At 43.5% G+C, this 17,087-nt stretch overlaps 2 protein-coding genes across 2 annotated transcripts in view; one reads left to right on the forward strand and one right to left on the reverse strand.

Moving 5' to 3' along the window:
- Window positions 1-4,575, forward strand: part of UXS1 (UDP-glucuronate decarboxylase 1) — a 39,177-nt gene extending 34,602 nt beyond the window's left edge. Inside the window, exons 10-12 of the mRNA XM_031056205.1 lie at window positions 1-57; window positions 2,382-2,485; window positions 3,738-4,575. Coding sequence (XP_030912065.1) covers window positions 1-57; window positions 2,382-2,485; window positions 3,738-3,869 — 293 coding nt within the window. The 3' untranslated portion in view covers window positions 3,870-4,575. The remainder of the gene's footprint in view (window positions 58-2,381; window positions 2,486-3,737) is intronic.
- A 6,429-nt stretch (window positions 4,576-11,004) lies between these two features.
- On the reverse strand, window positions 11,005-17,087 carry ECRG4 (ECRG4 augurin precursor). Its single transcript, XM_005419986.2, has 4 exons — window positions 16,975-17,087; window positions 16,281-16,328; window positions 13,690-13,850; window positions 11,005-11,621 (listed from the first exon to the last, which is right to left on the reverse strand). The coding sequence occupies exons 1-4, from the start codon at window positions 17,060-17,062 to the stop codon at window positions 11,460-11,462; spliced, it is 459 nt and encodes a 152-aa protein (XP_005420043.1). The 5' UTR covers window positions 17,063-17,087; the 3' UTR covers window positions 11,005-11,459.

The following is a 17,087-nucleotide window of genomic DNA, read 5'->3' on the forward strand; positions in this document are numbered from 1 at the left end:
GAAATCCAGAAGAGCACACTATCCTAGAGTTTGCCCAGTTAATTAAAAAGCTTGTTGGTGAGTGTGATTATTAATTCTTTGTAAAGTTTATGAAGTGCTTATTGTCATTAGATACTTATTACTTGATTAGTGTGTGTAATATGTGGATAATTTAATTAGTCTTTGGATTTCGTAATAATTTTATTAAATTTTATCAGGCATTTAATCATATAATTAAATATTAATAAGATAATCCAAATAATCTCAATTGTCTGTAAACTATTGCATGACGAGTAGAATGAATACATTTTCTGTGTATCCGTGCACTCTGTACCCATTAATTTTTATAATGTTTAGACAATTTTTTAGGTTTGTTTTAGCACAAGGACGATACAAAAATGAAATGTAAAATATGTGAATGAAAATGTCCTACATAATATCTTAGCTGCAATAGAGATACTTCAGGAAGGTGGTTCTTCACAGTTGTGCAGGCTCTGGTCCTTCAACTACTGTTAAAAACCTCATGCTGTGGCAACAGTCTTTCTCTGTTCTTCTCACGGTTTCTGACAGTGATTCTTGAAAGGGTTGACAGCACCTGGGAAGAAAACACCATGGCTTCCTCCTTGTTCTAGCTCTGATACTTGTAGCAAATCAGAGCTCTCAAGAATGGAAGGAAATAGTTGTGCTTGGTCTTCTAGTGCGGCTCCCTAATGAGATGAAACATCCTGCTGCCATTAGCCAAGGGCTTTTAGTCTGTACATTCCAGAAGTGCTTCTGACAGATCTGAAAAAGATGAGTTCAGACATATAACACAGAAGCTGATGCATGTGTTGTTTCTAATAAAAGACTGTTCTCTCTGGAAAACTTTTGTGAATTCACAGATCAGGGAAGGAACTGGAAAAATCACAGCACCAAACCCATCAGACACATGGATTAATTGTCACCTCTGTTTGTCTGTTCACAAACAACTTGATGTGTTCCAATCCACTTGGGGAGGCAATTTAGTTCTAAAATGGCATGTAAACTATTTGCTAGATTTGGGTAGAAGAATTGGCCTCTTTCTGTGTGTTGTTCTGAGGAAAGGCAAGTGCTTGGTTTTTTAAATCAGACTGGAGATTGTGGGCAAAAAGAAACTGATGCCCTTTTGTAATGCCAAAGTGCCAACAATCATGGAATGATTGAGGTTGGAAAGGACCTCTGGAGGTCACTTGGTCCAACCCCTCAGGTCAGGCAGGGCAACCTACAACCAGCAATGGCCCAGGACCATGTGCAGATGGCTTTTAAGTATCTCCAATGGTAGAGACTCCACATCCTCCTTGGCCCATATGTGTTTCAGTTTTTGCCCACTGTCTCTAATGCTGTCACTGGGCACCACTGGAAGGAGCCTGGCTTTTTCTTCTTAATCCCCCCCATCTGATATTTATACACATGGGTTAAATTCCCCATAGCCTTTTCTTCTGCAGATTGAAGGGCCCCAGGTCTTTCAGCCTCTCCTCGTATTCCAGTCCTTTCATCATCACCATGGCTCCTTTGTTGCACTCGCTCTGTATGTCCCTGTCGCTCTTGTACTGGGGAGCCTAGAACTGGACCCCGTTCTCCATATGGATCTCATCAGTGCTGATTAGTGGGAAAGCTGATCTCCCTTGTCCTGCTGGCAGCACTTCTGCAGCCCAAAGATATCATTTGCCTTCTTTGTGGCAACTGCACATGGGTTCCTATTCAGCTTGGATCCCACCAGGACCCTCAGTCTTTTCCTGCCAAGTTGTATTCCAGCTGGTTGGCTCCCAGCCTATACTTCCCCAAATTCAGGACTTTGAACTCATTGAATTTCATGAGGTTCTGTGAGCACTTTCTCCAGACACCTTTCTCAAGCTCTGGATGGCAGCACAGTGCTCTGGTGTATCAGCAATTCAGTATTGATCCAACGCTGATCCTTGGGGTATAGCCTGAGTTACCAGTCTCTAATCACCATCTTCTGGGCCTGGCCATGCAGTTTTCAGTCCTCCTCACTGCTCATCCAGCACTCAGTGAGGGTGTTATGGGATCAAAAGCATCACTGAAGTCAAAGCAGGTGATATCCACTGCTCTGTCCTTCTCTAACAGTAATTAGAGAAACAGTAATTTCCTCATAGAAGGTTAATAGACTGGTCTGTGAATGTAACTTGATTTTTGTGAATTCATGCTGAAATCTTTGTGAAGTGCTTTGTGAACCCATGTTGCTGTGGGACAGGTGGATCACCCAGCTGTTGCATGCAGTGCACCTGTGTCTGTGCAAAGCATTTCAGTGATTGAATTATGAAGCAGAGAGCTGCAGAAAGACCTGCTGCTCCAGTTGGTAGAAAAGATGTAAATGCAAAGCATAGTGAATTGCAGATGATAAATCACAGTGTCTTGTTTAATAGGCAGTGGGAGTGAAATCCAGTTTCTCTCAGAAGCACAGGATGATCCTCAGAAACGAAAACCTGACATCAGAAAAGCCAAGTTACTGCTTGGCTGGGAACCCGTGGTATGTACAGATGAATTATTGTTGCTGTGTGGTAAAACACCAGGAGGCAGAGGGGGCTGAGGAGGGGACACATGATAACAGTACATCTCCCTTACTGTAATATTTGCCTAATGCCATCTCCAGAACAGTTTTAACATTTCAACTTTTTCACTTGCATATTATGAGATGATTACCTTTCTGTAAGCCCAATGAATCATTTGCAGCGTACGGTACATAGTTACTTACATTACCAAGCCTATAGCTAATGGGTTTGCTGGTGTTGCTGCAATCCTCATTCCTGTTGCTGGCAATAGGAGTTGGTTTGCTTGGAGAGGTAAGATCTGCCTAATTCCCAGAAAAAGTGTGACTTTCATAGCCAGCTCCCCATTCTAACTAGCACAATGGTTTGTACCCTTCTTTAAATTTGCAGACAAAAATCATTCCAGGAAACATGTGAACCTATCTAGTAAATGTAAGCCTAATAATAGAAAAAGATTCAGATCCTTCTGAAAGGATTCACGGAGGCAGCTGATATTGATAGACCATGTCTGACAGCACAAGGGTGATAGCAGACTGTTGCAAACACAGAAGGTTTAACTTCTGTATTTCTGGCCTTCTGTGTTTGGCACAGGCAGTAAGAAAACTTGCTCTGAAGTAGCAGTACAGAGTTGGTACAGCAAGGCAAGCAGTTTCTGTGCTGCTGTCTTTATCTTCCTGTACTGATGATGGTGTCAGCAAGCATCTCAGAGCATATGGCTCCTGAGAAAACAACTCCTCTGTTGTTCCTGTCTCCATAGTCTATGCCTGTATTTAAGCACTGAAATTTGTAGGATTACAATTATTTGTATAGGATTTGAGAATATCAAATGAGATACTGGATGCCAGCTTTATACTGTGCTGCGAAAGATGATCTTTAATCCTTACAAACAGAAGGGGCTTAAATGCTGGGTGTTTGTCTCTTTCAATGCATTAGGAACTGAAAGTAGAATTATGCATGTCTGTTTTGATACTAAACAGACCCATCATAACCATGTGTGAGATTTAAATTTGTTGGGTTTTTCTACTTATGTCAGAAAATACATGTGCTGTTTAAAAGCTGAGCTGCATCAGCAGTGAGGAGATGTAACCAGCATGTGGTGCTGTTAATACTTAGATTGGCTAAGAGTGAGATTCCCTGGCTCCCTTGTGATAGCTGCTTTATAAAAGATACTGTTGTGAAATGAGCTGATGTGAACCTAGAGTGATATGATTCTCTCCTCACTTTTGGGAACAGGTTCCATTGGAAGAAGGTTTGAATAAAGCAATTCATTACTTCCGTAAAGAACTTGAGTATCAGGCAAACAATCAGTATATTCCCAAACCAAAACCTGCAAGGATGAAAAAAGGAAGAACAAGACATAACTGAAGACTATTAGTTGGACAGGAGATTCCCTGCTTGACATTTGACGGATGTAATTTTTTTTAATTTTTTTTTTTTTGAGAGAGACTTTAAAACAGGTATCATGAAGAACGAACTGGAATTTCATTCTGAAGCTTGCTTTAAAGAAGTGGATGTGCCTAAAAATAACATAAATATTCCCTTTCCCTGCAAATCTTGCCTTGCACTTTTTAAATCTGTCTTTTTATGTAAAATAGAGTAGAAGCATCTTTTAGTATCTTCAAGTTTTATATCTTGATGTGAGATCATTTTGTTGTGACTGTCCTTGACAGTTTTATTTACTGGTTTCTTTGTGAAGCTGATGATAAACACAAATGGGATGAAAAATGCCAATTTATTTATAAAATGGGTACTATAAAATATGAGATGTTCTGCTATGCATTAGGAAAAAACTAGTGGTATTGTCAGGTGAGAGACACTGACATCTGCATATAGAAGAGTTTAAAAGAATTCTGTATGAGAGCTTTATGTATTCTTTAAAGGAGAGATTTTTTCAAAAGTTTAGTTTTAGTTGTACACTTGAATTTGAGATATTTTCCTTGATTATCATGGATAAGGATATTTTGAATCACTACTGTGTTGTGCGTACTCTGGGAATAAAGTTAATGTATTATTGGTTACAGTGGTTGAATATGCTATTTTAATAAAATACTGAAACTTCTGTTTGCTTGTTTCAAGGTTTCACTGTGGGAATTTCTCTGGATTTGCACATCTGTGGATTTATTGTGTATTAAATATGAAGTAGCAGTCTGTAAATAATCCACTCAAATGTATAGTAAGGGCTGCAGGATGTCTGTTGAAATAGATCAGACAAAACCATCCTGATTTATTCTAATTCAGGTAGTTGATAGTGATGCAGGAATATAATAATTCTTTAAACCATGGAGCCTAACTTCAGCCTTCCTGAGGAAATACTGAGGAAGTGTTTCTATTTCAAGCAGTTACCAAAGTACCAGTAAATGCTTTCAATTCTGGTAACTATGCCCTGTTATCTTAGGAAAAAAAACCCCACAAAACAAAACAACAACAACAACAACAACAACAACCAAAAAAAAAAACAAAAAAACAAAACAAAACAAAAAAAAAAACAAAAACAAACAAAAAAAAAAACCCACTTCAATTACCCTTATTTTTAATATTTCTCCTAGTTTTTAAAAGGTATTTAAAAGGTATTTTGGCTTAGTGCCACTCAAAATTGAAAATCCTAAACCTCATCAAGCAAAGTGACTTGTCTTTATCTCATTAGAGCTTGATGTTTTTATTAGCTTTTGAGCATCTCTAGATTGATGGTAAATTGGGAGTTAGCAGTAGCAGAGATGTTATGCCCAGCCCTGGGAAGACTCCAGAGCAGTGTGGCATTTAGGCCCCTTTGTCTGAGCTGTCTGCCAGAGCCTCACAGTGCTTGCATGGCTTGGAGTCCCTTCCAGTCTGTCTGCTAAAGTTCCCAGGGACTCCAGCAGGGTGGGGTTGCTGCATTCATTGCTGTGCCCTGCCTGGAGTGGGACTGCAGGGATCCTTCTAAGACTAATGGGTTTTTCCTTGCTCACAAGTGCACGTTTTCTCCCATTGGAAATCTGCCATACAGCTGAGATGGGGAGCCATGGTGCATTTTCCTGTCTGGATTCAGAGGTGGAATTTAGATATTATACATTACCTCCATCTTTTCACAGCCAAGCAGCTTGAGATCTGCTTTTTTTGTATGAAGCCTTTTTCTAGGTCCTTGATCTGGGTTTTTATTCCACATTAAATTGCCTGAAAAGTGCACCATGGTGTGCTGCTCCAAGTGTGCCTGTAACCTGTCATTACTGAAACACTCACAAAGCACAGCCTCTCCCTGTACTCGAAGCCACAGCTGGACATGTGTGAAAGTAGTGCCCACTTCTTCAATAGTTCTTTGGAGAGAACTGTAATCAGCTCCCAGCATGGAGGTTTTAACCCTTAGGACTCTTAAGAGGGAGATTATATTTGGGGGATGTTGCTCTTGCTCCTTAGATTTCACTCATTGTGCAAATTGTGCCATTGAATGCCAAAGTGTGTGAAGAGATGGGAGACTGGTACACCCATGGTCCAACATTCAGCTCAGCCATGGAGAGTAAAGGGGAGCTCTGGCTACCAGCTGTTACTTCCAGGGCTGCTTTTTATTTAATCCAGTGACTTCAGCACTAAGCATGTGAATTTGTACAGGCACAAGCATGCTACTACAGACTAGCACAAAATGGGAATGTTCAAAAAAAAATCCCCTGGGAAGTCTGAACCTTTAGATACAAGAGAGAAGGATTTAAAGGCTCTTTAGGTTACGTCTCAGCCTGACTTCCTTCATAAAAGGAGCAAATTGGAGAGGCCAAGTGGCTGGTACCAGTACAACCTATCTGTGAGTGTGTGTGATGCCTCCCACTGGGCCTGAACGACAAGACTGCAGATTTGCTACTTTCCTCTTACTGTTCCTGGTTTTTGTTTCAGAGGTTCCTGATTCAGCTCCCATATTCTTTTTTAAAAGTGTCTTCCAGCAGCAGGAGCTGAGATAGCTGTTGCACTTAAGTTTTGAAACCAGTGACGTGGGGCTGGTTCAAAAGGCATGAATCATGTTAAGAGTCTGCTGATGCTTGAGACTGAACGTCTGGGGTACTTTGAAGTTGTCTGGTCTGAACTGAGTCTTCAAAAAGGCAGATGGAGGTTTGCATGTTGGTGCTCTGCTCCTGTCTGGGGTTAGACACACCAGCAGGAGAAAGAGGCATCAAGTGTGTTGGGAACCACAGGTAAGAAAGGTGCTGCCTCTCCAGAAGAGCCACTTTTGAAGGAGGGTACTAGAATACAGCACTGAAAGCTTGGAAAGACAGAATTTGGGAGTAAATGAAGCAGAGACATGCTCTCAGGATTTTTTTTTTCCTTTAGAAAATTTGAGAATATGAATTTTCTGCTGTCATCTGGTCAGGCAAAGTAAAACTAACATGACCAAACTTGAGGTGCCTATTTACTCACAGTTTACTGTACAAATGGGGAGCTCAGCTGGTGCTGGGTGCAAGTCCTCACTCTCAGTAGGAAATACGCAATGCAGCAGAGGGAACTGGCTAGCTTGGTGCTGCTGAATGGGACCAGCTTTCCAGAAGGAAGGGTGTGCAAGGCACCTGCTGCTGTGCATCCTTTGATCCTCACAAGTAGGACCACTCCTGTTGCTGAAGGTAACAACAGCGTGAGATCCACAGTTGGATTTTATTCTTTATGTCAAGCATGATGTACTTTATTTTAAGTAGTTCCATGAATATGTAATCTACAGAAGCCTCATTCTTAACTTTTTGCTATATGGGGAAATAATGATCTGGTGGTTTCTGTGTCTAAGGTGTTTGCAGCTTCCCTTAACCTATATAGACTGGTGGGTTTAGTAGCCAGTGAGTTCACTGCCACTTAGGTATTTATGTCTTGATCTATTTTTTAAATAAATTTTTCGAAACATAATGTATTGGGAAAAAAACTTTCGCTTTTTGCCAGGGTTTGAATTGAGTTTCACAGTTAAAAGAGGCATAATTGCCTTGGAGAGCAGGCTACAGAGGGCAGAACAAGGCTTTGATTAGTTTGATGGATTGAGCCAGTCCCCAGCCTTGCTAGTATTTAGTTTAATGCTGCTTGAGGCCAGGAGGTCTCTGAGGGTTGTTAGGGGCTGGTCCACAGGAAGAAGATGCTTTGTTTGAGGGAACTGTACACTCAACACTGCTAGCCCTAACAACCCTGCATCCCTTCCCTGAAGTTGCTGGGAATGTGGCTGCCACAAATCCATAGTTCCTCTGTTGTGAGCATTTCCCTGAGCAGGGATTTCAGGTGTCAGACAGGAATGCTTTATTTGCAGCTCTTGACTCTGTAGAGCTACCATGAAGAGCAGGAATAGTTCTGAAGCAAAACAGGGCTCTTTCTATGTGGCAGGAGGCTCCTGAATGCAATTCTGTATCAACAGGGAGGCTTTGCTAAAATAACAATTCATATTTCTTGCAAAAAACCCCCCAGATTCTGGCTTTCTGTTCCTTGTCTCAGTCCTTCTCTTGCTTATTTCATAATAGCAGATCTGACAAGTCTTCATCCATCTTGGTTTGTTGCCATATACAGCCTGGGACAGGCACCAGCTTGTTTATTCTTGCAGTGTTTTCCCTAGATGCTGGCATGCTCTTCAGCAAGGAGCAGGATCCTCTGAATACTCTGGTGCCTACCATAGCTGAAACAGCTGGAAGGTCCAAAGCACCAAGTCACAGGGAACAGTGGCCTTAAGTGCTGTCAAAGCCACGCACAGCAATCTGGGCTCTGTCCACCCCATTGCAGAGAAAGCTGTTCTAAGCAAGGAGGGCTACATCTTCCACCTGGGAAACAGTCCTGGGATAGAAGTGCTCCATCTCCCATCCCCAACATGTTTGTGTCACAAGTAGGAACTTAAAGGGAGTGATGTCCTCCTCCAAAAAAAAAAAAAAAAAAAGAAGGGCACACAGCCATAATACTTCCATTCTTTGGCAGAATGGTTTGCTGGCAGGTGTTACCAGCAAAGGAGGCAGCACTGCCCTGTGAGTCTGATGGACCTGCCTGGCTGACATGGGGATGTTGCAGCATCAGGCTTTGAAACATGAAGCACTGGAGCACGGCCAAGCTGTTCCTGCTCTGAAAAGAGCCACAATGAACAACTGCTGTTCTTCTGTCTTGTTGGAGAGGTTACATTATGTCAGTGCTGGGATGGCTGAGGGTGATGCTGATGTGAAGTGCTCTGTGCTGTCTGCACAGCAGAATGCTGAGAGGAGGTGCACAGTTCTGTCTATGTTTTGGGACAGAAATAGTCAAAGGAAATTAAACTTTGAAGCACTCCATGCATGTCTGATGAAATTTTTTCCCCAGTAATCTTCCTCCTTTTGCCCAAGCCTGATTGCTCATCCTTGCTTGCTATCTATCATTGCAACTGCTGCACTGCAAGGAGGGTGCCCTCACCTCACAGAGCTATTGCCTTGTGGTGAGTGACCCCAGCCAGCAGCAAAGTGCCTTCACAGCCACTCCCTCCTCCTGCCCCAGTGGCAGAATTAGACAATCAGATGGGTACTCTGGAGGGCTGAGGTAAGAGCAGTTTAATGACTGAAGTAAAGAAGAAGAAAACCCAAATGATGCAAAGGCCACTCACCATCTCTCCCAAGCAAGCCTGGTGCTCACCCAGTCTCTGAGAAATGGCTTCTATAGAAGTCAAAGCCCCTACCCTCTTCTTCTTCTTCCCAGCTTTTAGTGTTGAGCAATTACATCATTTGGAATTGTACAGTTTGGGTCAGCTCTCTCACCCAAATACCCTCCCAGTCTCTCCCCCACTCCTAGCCTGCCTGCTGGGGGACAGAGTGGAAAACAGGCTGTGCAGGCACTGTTCACCCAAAGTAAAAACGTTTGTGTTCTGCCTACACTGGTTTAGTCACAAATCTAAACCATGTTATCATATGTGTTGTTATGTCGGAAGTTAACTCTGTCCCACTCCTTAACCCTGCAACACAATATAATGCAAAAGATATTTTTTTCCTCTTAGAAAATTCAGAAGACAGAGACCATAGATTTGGTTGTGAGCCTGCAAGGCACAGAAAGCTGCTAGACTGAGTCAGCCTGCAGGAATGGACAGAGCTTACAAAGGCCTAGGGAGGGATGGTCTTTATTTACAGCACTTTTTTTATTCTTCCTTATTCAGCTGGTCTGAATTCCCAATTGTAAATTCTGGGAAATGATGGAAATTACCAGCATGGTTCAAACATTGCCAAATTCAGTGCACTTTTTGGATAATATACAAAATGAAAGTATTCTTCTAGGAATAGGTGTTTTCCAACTGTGCAAAAAAGTCTGTGCTTGACTCAGAATGTGATTATTCCCTATTTGGAATAAAGGCTCTTCTACCAAGGAAACACACCAGTTTAAACGAGTTAAACTGGCAAGGATTCTGGAAACACACCAGTTTAAACCAGTTAAACTGGCTTAAGGATTCTGCTGAGATTAAGCCTAGGGAAGCATGTTAGGCCAGTGTGGATCTGCGTGTGCAGAGAAGTGACCAACATGTTCAGTTTGGCTCCCTCAGCAAAGAGCTGTCTCCTGGGAAGTGTTCCTGCAGGGAGCTGTATAGTGCTGGGCTGCATCTCCTAGACACCAGTCCCTCACACAACAAGGGCTTTAAGCAAAAGATTAGAAAATACACTCAGAGTTAAGAAAGTAGTGAAGTGTAAAGAATGGTGTTGCCATCATCCATGCTTTGGAAATTTCTTGTAAGCTTTAATGAGAGACAGCTAAAGCATCCATGCTGTCTTCTCTGACTGCTACAGTTGGTAGAACACATTTAATCTCTCTTTATCCTGATTCTTCAGTTCCAGAAGTCAGAGAAGCCAGCCTTCCTCACCTGCCCCTTCCCAGTCCATCTGTCAAGTGCCAGCAGTGCTTTCCTTTGCCCAGCTCCTCCTGAAGCCCCTGACAGCTGAAATCTCCCTCCCAGGCCGATGTTGCTGTGATACAAAAATTGGTTGTGTTTTGGGATTCTTAACACATATGATGCCACCAACAATCCCCCTTTAATCCACTGTGTTTCACTAACAGATGCCTGGTCTCTGATATATTTTGATGCTCAGCTTAATGTGCATGTTTCAGCCTGAATTGGGGTAGAGGGAATTTTGCAGTAGGAAATTATGATGTCAGGGGACTGTGTTGGATGCTGTCTGACACTAACTTAATTTTAAATAGCTTACTTTGTTGTTTTATTCCCTATTTTGAGCTAGGCTGAAAGCTTGACGCTAAGTGGAATGGACACAAAGGGGAGTATTCAGCAAAGATAACCTTTGGGTTATCGTGCCTGGGAGGGGCTGGGGCTGCTCAGGTTGCATGCTCTGCCTCAGCAATTACTGCTGAAGTCAAGTTCCTGCCTTGAGCCTGTTCCCTGGAGGATCCTTTCATAGGCTTTGTAGGTAGGCAAGCTCATCTGCACTGAATTCAGCTTTTGTGAATATCTGTGTCCTTGACCCAACAGAATCTGCAGCAGTGCCATGTCGGGCTTGGAGGGCTGCACACTGTGGGTATGGAAATGGCAGAGGAGGCAACAAAGCAGCACTTCAATTGACAGGAAACCTTTTTTTTCTTTTCTCCCAAGAATAATTGGATTTATTTGTTAATAGAAATGTGAATGGGAAGGCATATCTTAAACGTACTGGCTAATATTATGTATTCTATATGCCAAAGTAGATGATATAATGTAATTTTGCAATTGATTGTAGGACAGCAAGAGAAAAAGCCCTTTAAAAAGGAATCTGTAATAATACAGTTGGAATTAAACTTGCTGTTATGAAGTCTACTAAATAATGGCAACCTGATTATCAAAAAAGCTTTATTTCTATAACACTTTTTATATATAGTGTACTACTAAGTAATGATAGTTTAAAAAATCACGTTGCTTTCATCAAAGTCTGGCAGTTCCTTTACTCTTTCTGTTTGACATGAACAGAAGAAAAAGCAGGGTCATCCTGACTGAGGGAGGGCTCAGCCTCGCCCAGTGCAGCCCTGCAGGCTGCAGTAGGGTTCATGGCATTAGTAATCGTCGTAGTTGACGCCTGCGCCGTGCCTGAAGGCGTGCGGGTTCCGTGGGCCAATGGGAGCATCTTCATCGTAGTGGTGCTGGTAGTACCCACCGTAGTACTCATTGCGAGCACGCCCCAAGTTTGTCCAGTAGGAGATGTCATCTTCAAATTTCTGCCAGGAAAAAAAAAAAGAGAGCATTTGCTTTCTAGCCTGAAACTACAGTGATGAGATGAAACTGAAGTGGTGCAAGAGCCTCTTTCAGAAATTCAGATCCTTTGCACGTATGTCATAAATGAAATCTTTAGATCTAAGGGGTCTTGTGACTTGTACCTATTGGATTGTCAGGGTCCTGTGTGCAGAAGTTGTCTTGCCCAGCCCCACCCTGGACCCAGCCCCACACCCCCTGCCCACTGCAGAGTTAAATTGAGAGCACCTTCATCTGAAATATGCACTAAGTACCTTTAATATTTCAATTACCTTGTCAGTGGTGGACTGTAAAATTATGTCAATATTTTACAGTTAAAAATCTAAAGGTTTAATTCTCCCTTGCCATGTGCCTTTAGTTGCAATATCCCTGACTGGGGCGCAACAGCCTTTTGCTTTCTGTCTGATCTCTCTCTCTCCCACCTTGCCCGGGTAAAAACAGAGGTACAATGCAGCCTTCCAGCTATGGAAATGCAATAAGCACTTCAATTCTGCTCACAACAGCAGAGGGAAAATAGTGTGCAAGGATATCAAATACTTGCTAAGTCAAAGCCCTTCCATCTGAATGACTCTTTGGAAGTATTTTGGCTGAGATTTGGGAGAAAAAAAGTTTTGCGAATACACAATGGATAAGTATGGACCAAGTCCTTTGATGGAACAAACAGTTATTTCATTGTTAAGACTGTGTCTTAATACTCAAGAAAACCTACTAAGTGGATTCATTGTATCCCACAATAGGCCTCATATGTTTTTGAAATGCATACAGGAACTCAGAGGAGAATTCCCTTTATCCGTATGGTTTGTCCTTGTTCCTTTTGGTATTTTCCCCCAGTCTTCAGCTTCCGGTGTATAAAACCACTTTTCCCATTTTTCCTATTTCTATTAGTGAAGAGGGATGTAGCCATGCTGTTGAGAAGTGACTTTTATCCACGTAATATCCAGGAGAATTTAGAAAAAAGTACCCTTCATTATTTCAGCTCAAGCAAAGGATTATTTTTCTAATTGTTGCAGCTTTGAAAATTAGTGCATTCATCTTCCAAGCAATCCACCTAGCATGAAGCTTTAAAATGTACTCCAGCTTCCCTGTGCCAATGCAATCTCATTAAACATATTCATACAGCTGACAGAAGCCAAGAATTCAACATCTATAACTATTTTTACCTCTTATTAAAAGCAGAAATTATTCTACATGTGGGACTGCAACCAAACACACTTTTTTTGCCCTATTCCAGCATCTATTTAGTAGAGCTTTGTGCAGAGTTTGATTCCACTCCAGTGTTTTTATAAATAAAGCGGTTTTTTTTAAATGTGTCCTTCTCATTTGAAGGGAGGCTGACTGAATATTATCCAAAGGTTTTCCTTTCACATATAGAGTGGAGGCACAGCTGCCAGTGTTCATGATGGTCAGGAGCTGCCCACGCTGTGGAGGCACAAGTGTGCATTGGGTGCATAGTGCCAGTGCCATTCACTGAGAAGTGCCAGTCACAGCCAGCTTGGTGTGGATTTCTCAGCACGTTTAAAAGCTGATCAGGTTGAGGATGACAGGAAATGACTTTCCTCAAATACAACTGATTGCTTTCAGTCTGGCCACCTATTCCACAAAGCAAACTTTGTTCACATGTCCAGTTGCAATTTATTAAGCTTAAGTTTGATAGCAGGCAGGAACTCCATGCAAAACATTAATGTATTTTTTTTCTACTAATAAAATAATGCAAGGATCTCTATCACGTAACAGAGGTTATATTTCTGTGTGACATTTGCCACTTTAAAGAAGAATTCTGGGCAGGGACACCTTCTACTAGACCAGGTTGCTCAACATCCCATCAAATCTGGCCTTCAACACTTAGAGGAATGGGGCATCAACCACTTCTCTGAGCAACTTGTTCTAGTGCCTCACCACCCTCACAGTAAAGAATTTATTCCTAATATCTAATGTAAATCTCTTTTTTTTTTTCATTTAAACCAAATCCTCCTTGTTCTGTGCCTGCCTATTCTCCCTCTTTTTTTATAAGCCCTCTCCATTTCTGTCACTGACCTGCTCATCGAAGCCCAGGTACAGGAACTGCTGGTACCACTGCTGCACGTCGGGCTGGCTCCTGTCCCACAGCTGGCGCCGCTGCCGTCTCAGGCTGCTCAGGAACTCCTTGGCTGCCGTTTCTTTCACTGACACCTCCGGCTTCTCAGCAGCAGCAGAGGCTGAAATTAATCCCCCCACAAAAGGCAGGCCAGGAAATTTTTGGTCAGCCTGAAGTGTACTGCTTGCAGCAAGTAAGAAAATGATTCTCACATCATGCCATTACCTTTGTGCTTGCCAGTGCAATGCCTGTAGCAGAGTAACAGTAATAAACCCAGGAATCACCAGTGTAATAGGATTTCTCTGCTATCCTCATTCTCCTGGATTCTTGAAAAGCATTTCTGAGCTAAAGTACAGCAGCTAACTGAGGAATTTAAATAAAAACACCCAAATTCAATGAACATATACACTATGTGCTTGTGCTTTCAGGAGAGCAGACTGGCCCTAAGTGCTACAGTTGCAGAAATTGGATTGAAGAAGAGAGGTGAAGTTAGAATGACTAAGGAAGCTGGAGAAACACTGCTAACATATTAGAGTGAAGGAAAAAACACTTTAAAAGATAGATTTTTGAATCTGATGTGTAAAACATTAATGTTTAGATGAGTGTTTAAATGTCCTGTATGTCTGAAAATAAAAGCCCATCAGGTTTTCATAGCATCCTACATGAGGGATGCATGGAAATGCCATCAACCTGCCAGACCCAGATGTGCCATCTGGCTTGCTCCATACCTGAGAGCAGCATGCTGTGGCTGCTGGAGGAATTGATGCAGCTCCCAAAGACATGGATGAGAGGACTAAGCAGGATGAGAAGAAATGGTCTCAAGTTGTGCCACAGAAGGTTTAGCTTGGATGTTTGGAAAAAGTCCTTTGATTAAGGAGTGGTCAAGCTTTGGAACAAACTGCCTAGGGAAGTGGTGGGAATTGCCATCCCTGGAAGTGTTCAAAAGACACATGGTTTTTTGGGGACACGGCTTAATGGTGAGTGTCACTCTGCTGGGTAAATGGTTGGACTTAGGGATCTTTTCTGATCTGACAGTTCTATGATTCTGTGACTGGCCAGCCCCTGGCCAGACATGGATATTATAAAACATAGTAACTATCTAGCTGTGAAACCAGAAATGTGTAGGAGTAGGAGAAGTCTTACCTTCAGATGGTTCATTTCAATGAGGGAGAAATCAGGAGCATGGGTGTGCATGGGATTTTTGGAGGATGTGAGGGAAGAGACTAGGGTAGACAGGGAAGTCAAGTGGAGATGTGAAGAAAACCACTGAAGCAGGAGCTGGGCAGACTCACAGAGGAAGGCAAAGGACTACAGAAAAAAGGAGATTCTGAAGATAAAAGTGATAGAAGAGTTGTTGCAGTAAGTGGGAAGCAGTAGGCTGTCCTGCAGTGATGAGCTGGAAACTGATAACTCACCATGAGCTTGAACTGGGTGTTATTGCTGGGAGGGACAGCTAAGCAATGTCCCATGAATGAGCCCTCACACAAGGGACACTGCCAGCAAGGGAAGCAGTACTAAGTCCTTGGCCTGCTCGCTTTAGAAACCAACCAGAAAAGGGAGCAAGGCTGGAATTAAAGAGGCTGCACATTCCCTCCATGATCAATTTTGCAGTTCTTCCTGATCTAAGCCATGTTGTCTGCATGCCCCAAGAGCCCTCCCCAGGGGACCTGAACCAACAAATGGCCACTGCTGTGGTGCAGGAGGGTCACTCCTATCTTCACACAAGCCCTGCAGAATGGTAACACAAGGAACCCACACACAAGGAAAACAGAGGTGGGTGGGATATATATTTAGTTTTGGCAAGAGGTGTGGAGTGATGCCAGAAAAAAAAACCCAGAACAAAATTAGAAAGCCTGGCAGGAAGTAGAAGTCCCCTCTGCGGGGGTATAAATTCTTTGCTTCAGCCATAGAGCAGGCTGAGGGGAGATGGCCAAAACTTCTGGGATGTTTCATCTGCTGTGGTGCAGCTTGTTCCCAGCTGGCATCGTTTCCACCACCTTCACTCAACCAGAGAGCCATTCCATGCTTCTGACTGCTGGGCCTTTGGCCATCATCTCTCCCGTAAGAGAGCAGTCTTCCAAAAAGGAAGCACACGTGGGGCCAAGAAGACAAAAAGAACAAGTCAAGGCATCACTTGCAAGCCAGGTTTGCACATATTCTTCCCTGTGCCTGAGCCAGCAGTATTTCCATGCATTCCTTGGAAAAGTTTGTGACTGCCCCAAATAGATAAATGCCACGTCTGCCATGCATACCCTGGAAAAGGTCGGTGCTGTGCTCTGTGCAGAGCAGAAGGCAGCATGCCTGAGGCTGGGAACCCCGGATTTCAGAGGGAGCTGTGGCAAGCAGAGCCTCCAGCCCAACATCCCAACCTGGCACACAGGCAGGGCTCTGCTTGAACAGGAGGTTCTGGTGTGGCCCTCTGCTTATAGCCTCCTGCTCCATCTGCTCTCCTGGAGCTGGAGGTACAGGGACAGCTCATCGACAGCTTTGACTGACAGCAGCTGACTCGGAGGAGAAACAAGGGAAAGCACTTTGCTGTCTCTTTACTTACCTTCTCGTTTCTGAAGCATCAGTTTAAGCTTATTTCCCCTTGAAACATCTGGACAAATAAAAATAAAACACATACATTTACTGAGAAGGAAATAACACACACAGAAGTTTATTTCTCAAAAATTGCCAGAAGTATTTTTGTCATAGCTCCAGTTCAAGAGGCAAAGCAGAAACTTTCTCTCTTTGCTCCCCTTTCCACATTTGAATGTAATATACCCTGCAGGGAAGCTTCTGATGCTCCAGCATCTTCTCCCCAGCTCTCTTGGCAAGGGAAACCCCATAATGGCCTTCTTCACCAAGTAAATGATTCTATTTTTCATCAGAAAACTGCAGCTGGTGCCAGTACCAGCACCCAGTGCAGCATGATAATGCTGGAAGCCCCTAGTCACTGGGTGAGGGCTGTGCTAACTATCAGAGTGCTCCAAAATTGTGCCTGGCATCCTGCCCCAAAGCACATCGAAGCAGTCATCCTGCTGATCCCCAGACCGGAGCGCAACAGGAGACCTGCAAGCCCTCGGCCGTTCTGCAATCAGTCGCCGGCAAAGAAGCACCTTTTTAAAAAGATGCCCGGCTCGCACAAGGCTTGGAGCGTCCGCAGGCTCTCACCCCGCGGGATGCTAGGGGAAGGCTGTTCCCGCTCCCCAGGCCGGGCCGGGTTCCGCTGTCCCCGTGTCCCGCACGCCGCGCTCACTCACCGGGCGCCGCGCAGAGCAGCGGCAGGAGGAGGAAGAGGAGGAGGAGGGAGGCCCCGGGTAGGGCCCCGCGGGGACACGGCGGCGGCATCGCGGCGAGGAGAGCACAGGACAGG

Source organism: Geospiza fortis, unplaced genomic scaffold, assembly GCF_000277835.1.
Source record: "Geospiza fortis unplaced genomic scaffold, GeoFor_1.0 scaffold192, whole genome shotgun sequence".
Classification (NCBI taxonomy): Eukaryota; Metazoa; Chordata; class Aves; order Passeriformes; family Thraupidae; genus Geospiza; species Geospiza fortis.

What these genes read in the sequence shown, in the direction of transcription:
- ECRG4 (XM_005419986.2), bottom strand. Translation starts at nt 17,062, where the DNA reads ATGCCGCCGCCGTGTCCCCGCGGGGCCCTACCCGGGGCCTCCCTCCTC. An exon ending in GCTGCTCTGCGCGGCGCCCG is followed by an intron (nt 16,329 to 16,974) that starts GTGAGTGAGCGC and finishes TTATTTGTCCAG; the next exon opens with ATGTTTCAAGGGGAAATAAG. An exon ending in ACCTGGGCTTCGATGAGCAG is followed by an intron (nt 11,622 to 13,689) that starts GTCAGTGACAGA and finishes TTTTCCTGGCAG; the next exon opens with AAATTTGAAGATGACATCTC.